We start from the raw sequence: 19,394 nt of genomic DNA, 5'->3' as shown, positions 1-19,394 counted from the left end.
CCATTTTAGTACTTAGGCAGGAAATGATGAGAGGCTCATTTACAGACAAGAAGAAGGGAACAAGCACTCTGGGAATACGGCAGCATAGGCTTATTCCTTGACACCCTCCCACTCCCATCTCAATAACACAGAGAGTATGTGGGGGTGGGAAGTCTACCTGAGGCTGTAGGACCTAAGGAGACAGTATAGGAACAGAAGAGCACAGGCCAACTTCTGGACAAAATTATTTACAACAATGAGCAGACCTAAGTATTAGTAGATTTGGGGAAATCTGACAAGAGAATCAATCCCATAGCTTATTGAGAGACTATAATCACTTGGCCAGGTGATCCCTATGCATCCTGAGAGACGTATGGAATCTACTTGAAATTTCCAGCCCTGAGAGAGCCCCAGTCCTTCTTAAGCTGCCATCCTGGTAAGGAAGCACCTTCCTTACCCCTCACTTCATGGATGTCTACCATTGCCTAAGACCCTTCTAATAATCTGACATACCAGAAGCAATGGGGACCAACACCAATGGACATTGGTAGGAAAAGAAAAGTCAGGTATCACCCAAAGGGTCTCAGGAGCTTGAAAGAGGGACTTGAATCAAATAAACTCAGCAGCTTGTTGACCGAGAGGATTTGGTAAAGAAACAGGTGAATTTAGAAATGATTGTAAGGAGAATTATTGAGGAGGTACAAGAAGCTATTGTGAAAGACCAATTGAAGAGAAAAAAGGATTTCTTGAAATAAAATTTAATTTTGGACTTTAAAATCCAACCGATTGCCTGAATAATAGAACAGAAACTGCTGAAAAATTGAACATAGATCTAGATCAAATGAAGGAACATACTCAGGATGAAAACATAACCAAAGGCCAGGCGCGGCAGCTCATGCCTGGAATCTCAGCACTTGGTGAGGCCGAGGTAAGCAGATACTTGAGGTAAGGAGTTCAAGACCAGCCGGGGCAACAGAGTGAAACCCATCTCTACTAAAAATACAAAAATTAGCCAGGCATGGTGGTATATGCCTGTAATCCCAGCTACTCAGTTGGCTGAGGCAGGAGAATTGCTTGAACCCGGGAGGCAGATGTTGCAGTGAGCCGAGATCATGCCACTGCACTCCAGCCTGGGTGACAGAGAAAGACTGCATCTCAAAAACAAATAAATAAATACATAAATAAAATGAAACAGCAAGTTAAACAATGTATTATGGAAGACCTAATATGGTAAAAATAAGGGTTTCAAAGAAGAAATTATTAAAAAATTATTTGCTGAGGAAAACTCAGACAGATTTCGGAAACATTTAGGAAATGAATACAATAAGACCCTTTGATATTATTTAATTATGTTTTCAGAAACAGCGACAATCTCTCTAATTAATTTTTGTATTTCCCAAAAGTTTATTTAAAAGCTCTAATACTTTAGATTAATTTTATTTTAGGAATAAGTCTGAGATAATATTAATGAATTAAAAACCTATCATACAGAGTTGCTTTCTAGTAAGAGATAAAATTACTCTAAATATTTCTAGCGTTGTGCATAGAAGAGATAAACAGTTATGGACAGGTTTACTTCCTTCATACATGACCAAGATCTTTTTCCTCTCCCACCTCCCATCTGGTTTTCCATGATGTCTGATAATTTACCATTAAAAATGCACTCCTTTAGGGGTGAGAGCTAAAAATAAAATCCTAAGCCTCCAACCAACCGAATAGGCCCTGTTTGGCCAAGGGGACCTCAGAGAAACCTTAAAATAATAGTAATAAAAAGACCCACCTGAGTTCCCGACCATGATGGGATGGTAGGTCAGACGCCTCATTATATTCCCTTCCTTTTGCTGTTTAGACACAACAGTTGACAGCATTAATGTTAAAACAGAGATCATAAGAGTGACAGAACAGACTGTTTATGGCAATAAGATACCAAATTGTAAACAAGAGCTATGGCCATGTCAGGCAAGTGTTAAGTCGCACACTTTGCACTTAACGAATAAACTATGTTCTAATTCCCACAGGGTTTCTTCTCCCTCTTTCTCCAGCAGCTAAACAACACTAGCTTTGAGATAAGTGATGTTGAAGCAGTTACAGCTCCCCAGCATCAGACACTGAATAACTGAGCCCCCACCTGTTACACAAGCCACAGTGACGGCTTTGATTGGACAAGAGACTGATTTCTGTAATTTTCTCCTGATAAGAGACCACCAACCATGGACTGGTTCTGGCTGGTTTTACAAAGGATGCACATTTGAGTGCCTTCCTGTCCCTTCTTCACCTAACTGTATACATTTAAATGTTAAATCTCCATCCCAGTGGAACTTGGGACGCAGGTAACAAGCATGTTTGCCTATCATGCATGCTCACGCCCTTTCATGAATATTCATAGCTCTTCCTATGTCCTGTTGAATATGTATACTTTGCCAACCCCTTCAGCTTAAATTCCTGTGTTACTCTTCCCTCTGTTGAAGGGCTTGCTTTAGGTTTTTTCCAGTGACAGGCTGCCCTTCCTGCCTGCAGGTTGTAATTTCATTCTTAAGAAATAAAACTCACCTTTCTAAATTTAAAAATTGTGTGATTTAAGGTAATAGGGGTAAGGCAGTATATTTCCAGAAGAACGCCAATATAAAATTTTAATTCAATTGTCCATGGACACAGTCAATGTTAATTTGTTATCACTTATTAGTTAATTTGTTAGCTGAAGGGAATGTAATAAGACCAAGTTGCTTGTAAAGGGTAATGGGTAAGCTGGATTAGATTGTTAGGGAGGCCAGTCCTACGTGAGAGGTTTCATTGGGTTTTCAGTGAGCAGCATATGAGCCGAGACCTGAAATCAGAAGAAGCGGGAACAGACAGAAAAGGAAAAAGAGTGATCAAAGGACAGATGGTAAGTACCAAAGACAAAGTCCACCAGTTTCATAAAGTTGCTCAGGCTGACCCCATTTCCAGGGTAAGATATTTTCACATACTTATTACTTATGATTATATACATTTTAAAAATTGTTATTAGCATGAGGGGCTGCATATATATTTTATAATACCCACACTTATAAATTAGTTGTAACTGGCTTCAGATTTAGCAAGTATATTATACAGGGTCCTGGCAGGAAATAGGTGGCAAATCCGAAGGATTGAACTGAAAAGATTTTAATTTGAAGAGTTGCGGTCAGGGTTAAGCAAATTAACAAGGGATGGTAAGGAACCTAGGGGCCAGCAAAAGTGGGATGGCTTTCCCACACTGCAGTAGGATGATTAATGCCCTCCGCCACCAAGGTATCCATATCCTAAGTCCCAGACTCTCTGAATATGTTACTCTCTGAAATGGACTTTGCATATGTAATCAAGTTAAGGATCTGGAGATGCAGAGATGATCCTGGATAGTCTGGGAGGGCCCAATGTAATCACAAGGGTTCTTATCGTAAGAGGGAGATATTAACCAGGCGCGGTGGCTCACGCCTGTAATCCCAGCACTTTGTGAGGCCGAGGTGGGTGGATCATGAGGTCAGGAGATGGAGACCATCCTGGCTAACACAGTGAAACCCTGTCTCTACTAAAAATAGAAAAAATTAGGCAGGCCTGGTGGTGGGCACCTGTAATCCCAGCTACTCGGGAGGCTGAGGCAGGAGAATGGTGTGAATCCCAGAGGCAGAGCTTGCAGTGAGCCGAGATCTTGCCCCTGCACTCAGGCCTGGGCGACAGAGCGAGACTCTGTCTCAAAAAAATAAAAATTAAAAAAAAAAAGAGGGAGATATTAGAGTCAGAGAGAAGTTGTGAGGACAGAATCAGAGGTCAGAGACTGGAGTAATGAGGTTTGGAGATGAAGGAACCAAGGAATTTAGGTGACCTCTAGAAGCTGGATCCTCTCTGGAGTTCAGCAAAGTGAAAAGTGTGTCATAATAATAACGAATGACTTCCTTTTTCATTTTCATTCATACAGTGAAGTTTTCTAGTGGCTGCATGATGTGCAATATTGTAGCAGAGTGAGTGCAGGACTGAATGTGACTCTATCAGGCCAATAGTAGAGATGTGAAAAAATGTAAAACAGTGGCACGTTTCTCCCTATTTTTTGCAAATCTGTTTTTTTAAATAAAATAATTTTATAAAAGTATTATGAATCATTTAAAAATCATATTAACATTATGTTAACATGCTAATATAGTAAAATTTTCTGCTTGGATTTTGATTACACCGAATATTTATAAATATAACTCACACAAATAAAAGCTCTTTGTTGTTCTCAATAATTTTGAAGAATGTAAAAAATTTGAAAATTGCTGACCTAGCAAATGACTGATCATGAACAGCTAGTATTTGTACCTGCCCAGCAGTGCAGCAATTCCTCCTCCTTCTCATATCTGCACTTTAATTTTCCTTTGACAAATATCTCTGCCTCCTCTCAGCCCATGACATGAGGTTCACGTGGGGTTAACTTAATTCCCTGGCTCAAGGGAAAGGCACTTAATTCAGACTTGTATCCAACCATTCCTGAAGCTAGACTTAGCCCTAGTTTTCACTAACGTGAACCAATCAATTTTCACATAAGTCCAAAAGAATTCTATGTTAATACACTAAGGTACTAGGAAATATAGTTTGAGAAATGTTGATCTAAACATTATGTTATTTATAGTGGAGTATTGACATAAACTTTGAATCTTCAATTATGTTCTGGGGTCTTGGCATCTCTTAATACCTATTAGCTTACAAGGCTTTCACTTAACTATTTTATTTAACTATTTTGTTCACATTAACTATTTTATAATTTTGATAATGAATTGATTAATATATTGTTAAAATAAATATATTAATGAATTTATGATAAATAAGACAGACATGCGATTGGGAAGACATGTTAATAATACAATCACTCTCAGCTTAGGATAGCTTCTGGCCACTTTCTCTCTGGGTGGTGGTTACTCTGGGAGTAGTTTAAATCATTATCTTTGCCTAAGAGCTTTCTCTGACTCCCCACATTTGCATTGTACTTGCAAAGTCCAAGTACAGTGTGAGTCTTATAATAATACTAGGGTCTAAAGACCTAATTGTATACATTTAAATGTTAAATCTAACATTTTTAATTTCCAGTCTAAAGACCCTAGTATCATTATAAGATTCTCATTGTACTTGCACTTTGCCTTCAAAGTACCAATCTTGGTTTTGTTAGTGATTTGTGTGATGATTTGTTGAATCTTTTTTTTCCCCCACTAGGGTGTAAGCCCCATGTTCTATCTTGATCACCACGTTTCTAGGATCTAGCCCAGTGCTGGCATGTAGTGGGTTCTCTCTGACATATCTGTAGAATAAAATGAAGAAATGCATGAGTGACATGACAGGAGAATTTAAGGGTGCCATGGGAGCATAAAACACAGGGAGCCACCTGGGTTAGGAGACCTGAGAAAGACTCTAGAGAAGCGGCATTTGAGCTGAGTAAGGAAAGACAAGTGGGAGAGTCCTCCAGGTGTAGGAGTTGGAGAGAGGAGTACTCCAGTTAAGGGTAAGCATTTGAAGCTGATATAGAAAAGGAGTCTCGAGCCAGCTTGTGAAGGAACATTAGACGGTTTTATTTTTATCTTTTATTTTTTAAATTTTTGAGACAGAATCTTGCTCTGTCTCCCAGGCTGGAGTACAGTGGCATGATCGTCGATCACTGCAGCTTTGACCTCCTGGGCTCAAGCGATCCACCTATCTCAGCCTTCTGAGTAACTGGGACCACAGATGTGCACCAAAATGCCTGGCTAATTTGTTCATTTTTTGTAAAGAAAGAGTCTCCCTGTGTTTCCCAGGCTATTCTCGAACTCCTGGGCTCCAGTGATACTATGCCTCGGCCACCCAAAGCGCTGGGATTATAGAAGTGAGCCACTGCGCCTGGCCTATTGAAGGTTTCTAATTTCCAGAGTTTTGACTTTATACCAACTCTTAGAAGCCATTAAAGAATTGCAGGTATGGAAATTACATATACTTTTGCTTTTAGAAGAAAATCCTGATCACTATGCACAGAATTCTTCAGGAGGCAAGTGTGATTCATTCAGGTAAGATATAGTGTGGCTTAGACTGGGAGACTGGCAGAGGCTTTGAAGATTCTTTTGCTCAAATTTTATTCAGCAAGTATTTACTGTGCACCTACTATAGCAGGCAACAACATTTTAGGAAATGGTGAATGTTATAGAGGTGAATAATACAGCAGGGGTCCTGGAACATACGGAGTTTACCTATTAATTGGAGAGTGAATGTTGACAAAGGAATAAGTAAATACATAGGCAAGAAAAATACATTACCTGTGAAAGAGCAGCAGGTGGACTGACAGTGGAGTATCTAATACAGTCTATGGAAGCCAGAATATAGTAGGATGACATTTTTGGGGTGCTAGTAGAAATGTTATATGAAGAACTCTGTAGGAATGTAACATATGGTCCCATATATGAAGCTCCTGGGTCAAGCACACCTGAACATGATTTGAGGAACTTTCTTGTAACCTGAGGATCAAGATGTCAAGGAATTAAAAACATGTATAAAACATTGTATAAAAACCCATTAAAAAGAATGGAAGACACTATAGTAAAGTCATTGTGGGTTTAGTTGTTATAACACATTTTTAAAATCTTTGATCCCAATAAATATTTATAAGAAGGAAGAAATATGGAATTATTTCCTGAGTCAAGGAGGGAGGAGAGAATGAAGAAAAAGAGGAGGAGGAGGAGGAGAAGACAATAAACCTACTTCCCAAAGTTAACAAACAAAAAATAGGAAGAGGCCGAAGACTACAAGTAGTAGAAGATTAACATTAATTGTTTGTATGTTTGAGTTTGAAAATTTTTTGTCCCTTCTGCACCAAGCTAGATACACATATAAATGCTAAAGGCATTTTTGAATTTGAATAGATGATTTTCTTTGTATGGGTGCCTTTAAAAAAAAATCCAACCTGGTCACTCTTCTTTAACATTTACTGAGGTCTAAGTGTTCAATTTAGAACACATGCTTTGATAACTCAGAGACCTGTCATTTGTCATAAATCTTGCCTAGAGAAGTACTCATTAGTGAATTAGGCAGAAAGAGGATGCAAAATAAAAAGGCATAGTAGTCCCTTGATATCCATGGAAGACTGGTTCCAGGACACCACCAAACCCCTGCCCGCAAATACCAAAATCCATGGATGTTCAAGTTTCTTAACATATCATGGCATAGTATTTGCTTTTAACCTACAGACATCCTCCCATATACTTGAAATTATCTCCAGATTATTTATAATACTTAATACAATGTAAATGCTATGTAACTAATTGTGAATCATTTAGGAAATGATCACAAGAAAAAAGTCTACACGTTTAGTCCAGACACAGCCATCCTTTTTGTTTTTTTCCAAATATTTTTGATCCATAGTTCACTGAACCCACAGATATGGAACCCACGGATACTGTGGGATGACAGTATTAATAAAAAAGTGGAAACATCCTAAGTTTCATGGGTGTTTAAATTGGTCAGCAACTTCCTTCTGAGGTATCAGAATTTTGTGAGCAATGTTAGTATTTTTGTTTTCTCACTAAGGGCCACAGTTCTGAATAGAGGTTTTTAAAAATCCCTAGCAAGGTTTCTTTAGCAATGAAACTAACATTTAACTATATTATCAGCTTCGTGTTACATCTCTTTCCTGACGGTTGGGTGAGCCCTCCTCGGATGCTTGCTTCTGGCTACACACCCCTTTACCCTTTTCTCTGCACCGTTTTCACCTTTATAAAGGCAGAGTTGGTGTCTATAGGCTCTCTACTGCCACATTCAAGACCTGCCTCACTCAGTATCACGTTCAAGATGCAGAAATAGGGATTTGGGAAGGGGATTCTGGAATTTTCGAAGTCTTCGAAAATACTTTGAGAAACTTTATTTGGAAGCACTTTGCGGGGCGAGGTTGGATAGGAAGGGTCTTCAGAGACTATCAAATTCAACTTTCTAAATCCTAGGGAGGAAACGGAGACTCCAGGATGTGAAGGGCAGGAGGAATGTCTGAGGTGCAATCCTTACTCTTTAGCAAGGGTCTCCTCTGCGTCTTCCTTAGCCCATCTCTTGGACCTCCAGAAAGACAGCTGAGAATGGCAGGCGGAGTCTGGAACCACTGGAGTCGCCCCCAGCCTCCTCCTCGGAGGGCCCCCACGAAGGAGGCCCTTCAGTGACAGTGATTGAGAGGGAGGGAGGGCGAAAGGAAGGAAGGGGAGCCAGAGGTGGGAGTGGAAGAGGCAGCCTCGCCTGGGGCTGATTGGCTCCCGAGGCCAGCGCTCTCCAAGCGGTTTATAAGAGTTGGGGCTGCCGGGCGCCCTGCCCGCTTGCCCGCGCGCCCCAGGAGCCAAAGCCGGGCTCCAAGTCGGCGCCCCACGTCGAGGCTCCGCCGCAGCCTCCGGAGTTGGCCGCAGACAAGAAGGGGAGGGAGAAGGAGAGGGAGGAGAACGCCGGAGCCAGAGGGCCGAGCGCCATGCGCCGCGCCAGCAGAGACTACACCAAGTACCTGCGTGGCTCGGAAGAGATGGGCGGCGGCCCCGGAGCCCCGCACGAGGGCCCCCTGCACGCCCCGCCGCCGCCTGCGCCGCATCAGCCCCCCGCCGCCTCCCGCTCCATGTTCGTGGCCCTCCTTGGGCTGGGGCTGGGCCAGGTCGTCTGCAGCGTCGCCCTGTTCCTCTACTTCAGAGCGCAGGTGAGTGGCCACATTCCCATGGGCGCGCGGCCGGGAGCGCCCATCTCGTTCCCCCGCACTTGGAAACCGAGTCCGGCCGCGGGGCTGGGCTCCCCAGAGCTTGTATATTCAGGAGCGGGAAAGTGACTCTGAGAGAGGGAGTGTCGAGTTTGGGGACAACTTGGCGCGGGGCTGTCGGGCGCACTCTGCTCTCTCTGGGCGCACTCTCTCTCGGCGCACGCACCCCAGCTCCGCGCTGCGCCGAGGGCAGGCTCCCCGGCCAGACGATGGGTTTGAATATCACCGCGTCCCCAGGCTGGGAAACAGCACTGGGCTCTCGCCTTTTCTGGTAGTGATTGCATGCTTTTTCTCCCTGTCATTTCTTACTTGAAGTTGAGAATCAACTTCTGTTCGTGTAGGAAAAAAACTGAGCGCCTTCACTTGGGCATCTACCTTTCTCTTCCCACCCACTACCCGGCGGATTTCGGTTCCTGCGCCTGGCTGCTCTGCAGGTGTGCTGGGGCCACAGGGCTGGAGGGCTGCGCAGAGCGGGAGGTCGCGCTCGTGCCCAGGTCGCCCAGTGGGTGGGCAGAATGACACGGTGCGACCAGAGAGGCGCGGGCTCGGCATGGGGGCTCTGCGGCTGTGGCGCTGTCCTGTGGGGGTGAAGGAAGAAGGACAGCCCCACGTGCCTGTCAGGGAGGTGGGCGGAGGAAGGAAGCGAGGTGTGTGTGATGGCAGGGTGTTACTACAGTCTAGCAAATAACCAACCTTCGAAAAGATGAAGAGGTTTTTTGCACGACGGCTAGGAACTGCAGGGAGATAGTAGGAAGGAAGGGGTAAATTTGTAATATGCTTTCTGGTGGTTTATGCTCTTGTGTTTTCTTGGAAATTGCAGTGCAGTTGGTTGGATTCATTCAAATATTCTTGTCTGGTGCTGTGAACTCTTTCTCAGAGGAAGTGGGGGGCTGACTGTGCATTTTTTTTTATGGGAAAAGAAAGTTGGGTTTGGACTACATTCGTTTTCAGATTCAAAGGTGATTACTAAACCAAACGGGATGCATCAAAACATGGCATTGCTTGGATTGTATGGTTTTTTGACATGTGCCAATGTCTCGAACTCCATTACTTTTAATCATAGGCTTTTTGTTAAGAATTCATTATCCGCTAGTTTGCATTTTCTACAACTAGTGTGATTACCTACTAAAAGTAGAAATGCAATGAGCCACACTTAAGAAAATCTGCATTAAATATAATCTACCCATTGAGAGTTTTTTTCTAAAAAGACAACTTTTGAGTGGTTTACTTGCAACACAGATAACACAAATCTATGTGAAAGTGACTAAACGTCTTTCTTTCATTGGAGTGTGTTGCAATAAGAATGGTTTACCCATTTTCCCATCCAGCATTTTGTTAATAATCATCCCATTTAGTGCTTGTGCGTGGAGTGCCAGCGTTGTGCATGGCACTATCACATGCCATGGAATGAATTAAGAATCATTTATTCAACACACAGTGTCCACTTACTATAGGCATGGAGCCAAGGGGCCTAATAAAACCATTACAATTCGTAGTCAAACAAAAGAGCAACATTCAGAAAAGGGATCAAAGAGGCAGTAGTTCTCCACTGTCTATCTTTTCTAACACCTTAGGGACATGGCATTTTCATTGCCATAACAGTGAAGAGAGCGTCCAGTGTTGAAAGAGCAGTCGGAAATGAAGGAGTTCTAGGAACCATGAACAGCTTGACTTGGCAGGAGCTGTGGCAATCGGTGGCGTGGCTATGTAGGAAAGAGTGACCTGCTGGGCTCTTGTTAGAGTTGTTCAGCTTTTCCCTAGGAATTCTCGGTGGTTCCCGTGGGCTGAGGAGTCGGGGCTTTCAGTGATCTCCCATCATCATTTAGCAGTCTTGATGCTGTATGGATAAATAGTGAAACACTCAGAACCCTTTTTCAAAGTAAACATGTGAGTTAGTAAGTCTAGCCAGAAAATATTCCTTTGGAGAAGTTAATATCATCAGACTTCTGGGTACGGTTTTCTTAAATACCATGAAGATTCGGTTCCTTTGACTTGTGCAAAATAATTTAGCCATTACTCCAAACCCAATTTTGTACTGCATTTTAAAAAGGCCATCTCCTTCAGTAAAGAAAAAATATTAGGAACAATGTGTTCATTTGAATATACCACTAGATCTGGATGCATTTTACTGGATATTGTGTCTACAATTGTTACCCAAAGGAGTCCTAATCATTTTGAGATACATTCTGAAATCATTACAGATAAAACTGCTATGGTGTCTGGAATTTGTTTCAAAATAATTTCTGGTTGCTTACAGATGAAAAAAGATTTGCCATACATTGGTAATAGCTGAAGTGCTAATGGGTGCATTGGGGTTCACTCTGTAATTCTTTCCCCTTTTATATGTGTTAGAGACCTTCTTTCAAAGTCCTAGCTAAGAGAATAGTCTCCATTTGACCTGCCGCTGATTTAACATTTTCACTTATGTCGGCTCTTTTGGATTGGAACTTGGTACCAAATAAATCATAGTAGTTTTATGATTCCCACTAAAGTTGTGAATCAACTATTTGGGGTTTCTAAATGCATTTGAATGAGAACAAAGTATCCAGTAACATGTTTGTAGTTTACAGTTAAAAATGAGGGATTCGTCTTATTGTTTTTGTTTAAAGGTGGAGAAAAGAAGATATGCAAATCCTCAAGGAAAAGCAGTTTGAGTTTTTAAATGCATTTAGAAGAATGCCCAGAATAGTGTAAAAATTACAGGGACTATTTAAAAAATTTTGTTTTCTTAAATATTTGAATAGATAAAATTGAATCAGCCTCCTAAATGTTTGCAGATTGCATGTGCCTCGATGTTAAAAAATATATATCTACTTGATCCGGTGTAGCTTGGCTTTTCCCCCACCACCCTGCCAAAGAGAAAATATTGTGTGGCTTCTGCTATATATTTACCACATAGTATTCATACTTTGGTTTACAAAGAAAAAAAAGAAAACCCTTTCAAAAAGTTGCTCTGTGTGTGTGTGTGTGTGTGTGTGTGTGTGTGTGTGTGTCTTTAACATCCGCATAACCATATTCAAAGCTTAGGGTTTAGCTATAAAGATAAGCTTTTCAGAAAACTCAAGATCTTTTGCTCTTTTAACTTCTTCCCTCGATCCCCCAGTATGCACAAACCAACCTCCCTGGTTGTTTGTTACCATAGGACAGCAGTCACTACTGAAAATCTGATGTAGAGGTGTGCACTGCCTGTTTGAAAACACAGATAACGAAGTAGCACAAACGTCAAGCATCCTGCCTCATTTAACCCTACAAATGATTAAGTTTCAAGGAAGTTAAAAGAAAATGAGGCAGTTTATTTCATAGGCACCACATTATCTGACAAATGCATTTTAAGTCAGATATTCAAGATTTACTTCATGTTTTCAGACATGTCTAAGTACAATGAATTCATTTGCTACTCAGTTTACTGTGACTTTTGGTTGAATTTCTGTGTTCCTCAATGAAGTGTAAGTTCCATAAAGACAGGGACTGCTTGCTTTGCACACCACCTTATTTGTAGCATCTAGCCCAGTGCCTTGTATGTCTAATTTACTGCAAAGTCTTTTCTAATGATTTGCAACACTACAAATATGTCTGTTTCTGATCGTAATATGCGAATTATCAGATTAGTAGCTAAAAGAGTATACTTTTTCAATCATGCAGTCCTCCAACCAGACTAATGTGTGCCAATAGGTAAGTTGTTGGTTAGGTGATACATTCGTTCAGTCAGTTTGTGGGCATTTGCTGAGGGTCCAGCATCAGTCTGGCTCCCTCCCTGCTCTGCAGTTCCTTCAGCTTAGAGACCCTCATTTACCTGTGTGTGTGGCTGGCCTTGCACCCTGAACCTCTCCTCCTCCCTTTTCTCCTAGCATCCATGTTCAGGAAAGGAGAGCTCCAAGGGCACTGGAATGAGAAAGACGTGGTTGTAGGTTAAAAATAAATTTCTAATGTGTGATCCTTGAGTAAACAAAATGAATGAGTATATTAAAAGCAATTATGCCATGCATTCTTGATTTCCTTTGGGAAAAAACAATGGATGGGGTTTTATACGTATTTTAGCTCTGATGCTGCCTTCCAAAACAGTGGTTCTCAATTGCACATTTGAAGTATTTGGGAAGAGGTTCAATGATTGGACCCTACCCTTAGGGATGTTGATGAAATTGGCCAGTGAGGGGTGGGGTAGCAGTGAGATGGGATCTGGATGTGGGCATTTTTTTAACAGAAAGGGGACAAAATCTTTGCATTGTACTTATTTGCATCAAATCAGTAACCATGATTAACTGTTGGAGTATCTTTGTACTAATTGATGTTACTTGTGAAACAATTTTAAAATGGGTGTCCAGGGAACTTTGGAATTGTTTTAATAGTAGAAAATCTATATTTTAAAGCATGACTTCTTAAACTTTAATGTGTGTAAGAATCACTTGGGATCTAGTTAAAATGCATATTCCCAGGCAGTATGCCAGGGTGAAGCCTGAAATTCTACATTTCTAGCAAGCCCTCAGTGAGCCCACGATGCTACTGAGTATCAAGAATATAGGGGCTAGGTGCAGTGGCTCATGCCTGTAATCCCAGCATTTTGGGAGGCCAAGGAGGGAGGATTGCTTAAGCCCAGGAGTTCAAGACAAGCCTGGGCAACATAGCAAGACCCCATCTCTACCAAGAAAAAAAAAAAGAAAGAAATTAGCCAATTAGCCAAGCATGGTGGCCTGCACCTGTAGTCCCAGCTACTTGGAAGCGTGAGGAAGGAGGATTGCTTGAGCCCATGGATTTCAAGGCTGAAGTGAGCTATGATTATGCCACTGCACTCCAGCCTGGGTGGGGGTGACAGAGCAAGACCCTGTCTCCAAAAAAAAGAAAAGAAAAAGAGAAAGAAAAAGAAAAAGAATAAAGGGGACTGCTGCTTCTGTTAGACAGCTCTTAGCTTGTTGGGAGGACTCCAGATTAACCAAGTTTAGGGTCCCCAGGCATTTCCCCACTAAGGCCACATTCTTCCTTTGGCTCAGCAGTTTTCTGGTGGTGCGTCAATTCAGGCCTTTGCATGATTCTTCTTTCCTGAGGTCTAAACCCAGTGACCCTTCATATCAGTTTCCTAGGCTTTTCTGGTCTTGTGGGATACACAATGGCATAAATTAGCCTTTTTTTGCCAAGTGTGTGATTGAAAACTTTCCTTGTATAAAAATTCACATATTATGACTTGTATTAATTATTCTAAAGAATATAGGAAAAATAAATACAGATTGTACACAGTTTTGCTTCACGGTGGTGTCTCTTCCGTGATGATTATAGATAGTCCTTATATGTGCAAGACTGAAAGAATAAAATTTGTATTCATGAGTGTACATTTGTTAAAAGGCTGTCATTTTGGCCGGGCGCGGTGGCTCACACCTATAATTCCAGCACTTTGGGAGGCCAAGGCAGGAGGATCACGAGGTCAAGAGATCGAGACCATCCTGGCTAACAGGGTGAAACCCCGTCTCTACTGAAAATACAAAAAAATTAGCCAGGCATGGTGGCGGGTGCCTATAGTCCCAGCTACTTGGGAGGCTGAGGCAGGAGAATGGTGTGAACTCAGGAGGTGGAGCTTGCAGTGAGCCGAGATGGTGCCACTGCATTCCAGCCTGGGCGACAGAGTGAGACTCCATCTCAAAAAAAAAAAAAAAAAAAAGGCTGTCATTTCATTTTGAGAATCTCAGATATGGATAGGCTCTTTGTAGTTTATTTCTAATGGTTGGTTAATAAACTAACACATCATTCCCATTACTTTTTAAAAGAGAGAAAGAGAGACTTGTCATTAATTTGACTGAGCTTTGTAAACTTACGTAGCTTTTCTTTTTTGCCTAGTTTGTGCCTGCTAATAAGAAAATACAGACGAAGTACCTTGAATATTAAACAAAGAGGACAAATTAAATTCTCATTATTAAAACAGGTGATAGCTAATTATTGCCACCCTTTACTTGGCAATTGAAACCACTGCAAAGGCTTGGCAGGAGCAGGCTGACAATTTTAAAGAGTAGTGATTAAAGATGTTCTAATGCTGGACACCTATTCTTAACAGGCAATCAGCTATTACTCAATGAGTATATTTTGGGTGGGACAATTCCTTACATGACAGGAATCTTAGCATCCCTCCAGCACACATCTGTAATATCTGCTTATGCAGCCCCCCCCAACCCTAATGTGATGACACCAAATATCACCTGCACCCATTCCCAAACACCCCCTGCCAGGTATACCATTCCAGCTTGAGAAACGCTGATGAGAAAGTCAACAAAATAGAGAGATTACACATCTGATTTCGAGTTTTGTTTGGAGGTAAAAAATGGATTTTTCTCTCCCTTCTTTGGCTGATAAAGGAAAAAAGGCCAGGCAAACATAGTGGTTAAAGATGATGTTGATTTCGCCTGTTTTATATAGGCCTCATGCTTTGCATTTCAAAGTGGGCCTCATAATCCCAGCTAGCATGTTGCATATAGTTGATTTAAAGACAAAAAGCTTCCTCTCCCTACAGTGATCACATGTGATTTCCTTGGTGCCCCTCCCCTCTATGAACACTTTCATATTGTCAGACGATTTTGACAATTTCCCCCATGAATCATGCACATACACTGTCATTGTTAAAAGCCCACCGCAGGACTAACTGTGCCTTGTCCTGTGGATGACAGTCAGCTACTCATTCAAATGAATTAGAAGTCATGTTTTCACATCTTGAGGATCATTGTATTAACTATTGATTGTTGGGGACATAAAGACTCTTGCAAGTATGAATTTTTTGTTCTGAAGTCACACTTTATTAAATAGCAGGATGATTAGTGATAAACACTCTAACGTCCTTACTGTTTCTCCTCCTCAGATGGATCCTAATAGAATATCAGAAGATGGCACTCACTGCATTTATAGAATTTTGAGACTCCATGAAAGTACAGATTTTCAAGACACAACTCTGGAGAGTCAAGATACAAAATTAATACCTGATTCATGTAGGAGAATTAAACAGGCCTTTCAAGGAGCTGTGCAAAAGGTAAGTCCACATTGAGGCTGATAAGTCAAGGGCCCTTGCTGACTCTACCAATATTGAAAATTAAAACTGGCTAAGTGCTGTTGACTTTGTTCTTTTTATTCTAATAATTTGTAAAAGAGCTACAGGGAGTGCTTTAAAGAGATTAGCAGAATTCTTTTGAAGTTGGTAGTGATTGATTATGGCAACCAGGGACATTCATGCAAATATTCTTTTCTTTCTTTTCTTTTTTCTTTTAAAGAGGAGGGATTTAAATTCATGCTTGGAAGAGAGACTAAGGTGGCTGTGGCCTGTCTGTGAGTCAGTTTGCTAGTTTGAATTCCCTGACCTAGAAACCATCGCTCAGTTCACAGAACTTTCTGGTAGCTGTTTCCTTTCTGTTTGGCTTCATACTGGCAGGACCCCCTATTGCACATCTGTTGATCCAGGACTCTGATGAGAAGCAGTTGTAACTCTTGGTCCTTTGCTGTCATCTGCGGTGAAGTAGAGAGAGCAGGAAGCAATGTGAGATGGAGATTCTGTGTCCGTGTTCTCATTTTCTGGGAGAGCTGAGTGACAAGAGAAGAGTTAGGGACAGAGCAGACCAATGACTTCTCTTACACCGACAGCCCCAGTTGGGAGACACTGTAATAACTGCCAGTTTTACTTTCTTGAACAAAGCCACCTGAGAATTCTGCAGCCCAAGAATTATTTTACTCACTGACTCCACCAAAACCCAAGTAGAACACAAAGAGTGACCCAAGTGCAAAACCTGTGTGTGCGTTACATACTTGCATGCATGCATGCATCCATTTACACATCCCAGCCTCTATCTAGCAACTCCCCAGGTCTCTGGTCATTATTTAAAAAGTGGACATGTGTCAGAGGTAGAGGTAGGAAGATGTAGCTGTTTTGTACAGCCAGCTAACAAAAGTGAACGTCTGTAATACCATCAGAAGTAGAGGTAGGAAGATATAGCTGTTTTGTACAGCCAGCTAACAAAGGTGAATGTCTGTAATACCATCAGAAGTAGAGGTAGGAAGATATGGCTATTTTATAAAGCCAGTTAACAAAGGTAAAAGTCTGTAATACCCTGAAAGTTAAGATTTGCTGTATTTTATTGAATCTAAGATACCAATTTTCAGCATACTTTGTTATTTCATGCATCACTAAGAAAGAAGAAACTGTTGATTAAAAAAATTAAACATGATCGTCATAGGTTCTAGTTGCATCTTAATTCCAGAGATATCAAAATGTTAAAAATTGTGCATTGTAGAATGCGTGAAGTACCTCTTAGTTTAATGTGTCTATAAGAAAACATATTGCTTATGAAAATTACTTTTTCCTTATAATTAGTGTGTAGGTGCTTGGCTTTATGCAGAGTAGATGTATATGTTTAAACTCAGTGATCCTTAATCTTACAGTATAATTTTTGAGCTATAGCAACAGCAATTCTGTTAATCTATTCATTTTTATTGTTTTGTTTTATATTTTGTTTTCATTCGTTTGCTTTTTATTTGTGAAGCTTATCTCTTAAATACTGAGTAATCTGTCTATAAACAACCTGTTGACGTGCACTAGGGGCAATCTGCTAGTTCAAAATGGCATTTCATATTAAGGTAATTCTGATTAGGCAAAAGATTGTGCCCTAATGTTCTGTTTAGATTGACCCATGTTGTAACTCCTCAAAATGACGAGCAGTTGTGCTGGTTCTTAAAAGTTACCCTTTGAGTTTCTTATGGAGGAATAAATATGGAAATTCAGCCAAGTTAATTCTAAAAATAAATAATATTATGAACGAGGGCAGGCATGGTGGCTCACACTTGTAATCCCAGCACTTTGGGAGGCCGAGATGGGAGGATCACGTGAATCCACGAGTTTGAGAACATGCTGGTCAACATAGTGAGACCTCCATCTCTACAAAAAGTAAAAAAAACATTAGCTGGGCATGGCAACCTGTGCCTGTGGTTCCAGCTATTCAGGAGACTGAAGTGGGAGGACAGCTTGGGCCTGGGAGCTGGATGCTGCAGTGAGCTGCGGTTACACCAGTGCACTCCAGCCTGGCAACCTGGGTGACGTAGCAAGACCCCGAAAAAAAAAAAAAAAAAAAAAAAAAAAAAAGAAAGAAAGGAAAGAAGGAAGAAAGGAAAAAGATTATTAACTTTATGAGACTGCAAGAGTGGTTCAATCCCAACGGGTTAAAGGAAAAAAATATATTATCATCTTATAGATCCTGAAAAGTGATTGACAAAATTTTGCACTATTTCCGATGTTTAAAATCCATTAGAAAACAGAACTGGATGGATTCCTGATGTTACTACGAATGTCTCAAACTAAAAGTTACCTAATGATTAAACATAAGAGCATGTTTCTTAAAGTCAGGAACACGACCAGGATGCCCACTGTCCCTACATTATTAAATGTCGTTCTGAAGGTACCAGCTAATGTAATTACACAAGAGAATGAAATAAAATATATATAGAGAAAAGAGGGCAGAATTTGCATGCAATATGATTATATACTTAGGAAAATTCAAAAGAAGCTGAATTGCTACAAGCAGAATAAAATAAATCAGTTTGTAAAAATTAATAAGTAATAATCACTAGCTGTCCTTATTTCAAATAACTAGAAAACATAAATGAAAGATTTCATTCATAATTTTTTAAATGCTCTAAAAATAAATGTAACAAGAAATGTACAAGGCTTACAGGAATAAAACTAGAAACCTCTACAGAGGCATTTAAAATACGATTGGATAATGTAAAGACATAACTATGCACAGTCATCATAATTTTTGCAGTATAACTTGGGCCAAGAATAGCAGACAAATCCACGGAAGAGAACAAATGGCTTACTGTGTGGCTGTCTGTGTGTGAATGTATGTGTGTGTATAATTTAATATAATACAACCTTACTTTAAATAAGTGAACATCCTCTGAATTCTTAAAAAACATATTGTTTATCCTTTTTTAAAAGTTACAGCAATTTCTCTTGTCCTAAGTAAAAATAAATCCCAGATTGAGAGAGTACTTGGTAGTCAATTGTTGCTCACTGGCAATAGTGTCCGTTAACACTTAGTGTGGCTTCAGTGAACTTTTCTACCACCTCCTGCCTCATCAGAACATCGTCCCACTTCCTTTGAGATTTCTAAGTGACTCCTTAGGCAGTATGGAAAAGCAATTTGTGTATAAAGGTGTTAGTGAGCAATAATGGCTGAATTTTCACTATTTTAGGATCCTTTTGGAGACATGATGCCTCATTCCAAATGAGTAACACTAATAATGAGAGATTCACTACTTGGCAAACCATAAGGAGAAAACTGGTGTTCAGGCAGAATAATCAGCTGCACTTATTAAGGGCACATAGTCTTAATTATACAGATAGGTTACTATGACTCAAAGGATGAGTAGAACTTCATTTCATCAATTTCACATTTGTTTTTGTTTTGTTATAGGATCTTAGCCTTTTTGCATAGGTAATAATATCAGACACAAGTAATCCTTTTTAAAGAATTATAAATTAAAGCTGTTATACCAATGTGTGTTTGGAGGTAGAAGATGCCATTTCTTCCCCCAGACAAGATGTTCAGGAAAGAGACAAGTCTTATTTATACCTTATCATTAGAATCAACCAATGTTCATTAAGTACGTTTAATGTGCTCGGCACCTTGCCATGTCTTTCCCTATATCCAAGGATTTACCCTTCCCTTAC

At 40.6% G+C, this 19,394-nt stretch overlaps 1 protein-coding gene across 2 annotated transcripts in view; it reads left to right on the top strand.

Annotated features, from left to right (window-relative positions):
- The first annotated feature begins 5,834 nt into the window (after positions 1–5,834).
- Positions 5,835–19,394, top strand: part of TNFSF11 (TNF superfamily member 11) — a 36,488-nt gene continuing 22,928 nt past the window's right edge. The window contains exons 1-2 of one of the 2 annotated variants that reach the window (XM_023208699.1): positions 5,835–5,913; positions 15,540–15,707. In XM_023208699.1, the coding sequence (XP_023064467.1) occupies positions 15,540–15,707 (168 nt within the window). In that variant the 5' untranslated portion in view covers positions 5,835–5,913. Of the gene's footprint in view, positions 5,914–8,285; positions 8,651–15,539; positions 15,708–19,394 lie in introns of those variants that run through there. The other variant, XM_023208697.2, reaches the window with a different exon arrangement.

This window comes from Piliocolobus tephrosceles, chromosome X (assembly GCF_002776525.5).
Source record: "Piliocolobus tephrosceles isolate RC106 chromosome X, ASM277652v3, whole genome shotgun sequence".
NCBI lineage: Eukaryota > Metazoa > Chordata > Mammalia > Primates > Cercopithecidae > Piliocolobus > Piliocolobus tephrosceles.
The sequence above is the reverse complement of the archived record's forward strand: the minus strand, read 5'-3'. Positions and strand labels throughout refer to the sequence as shown.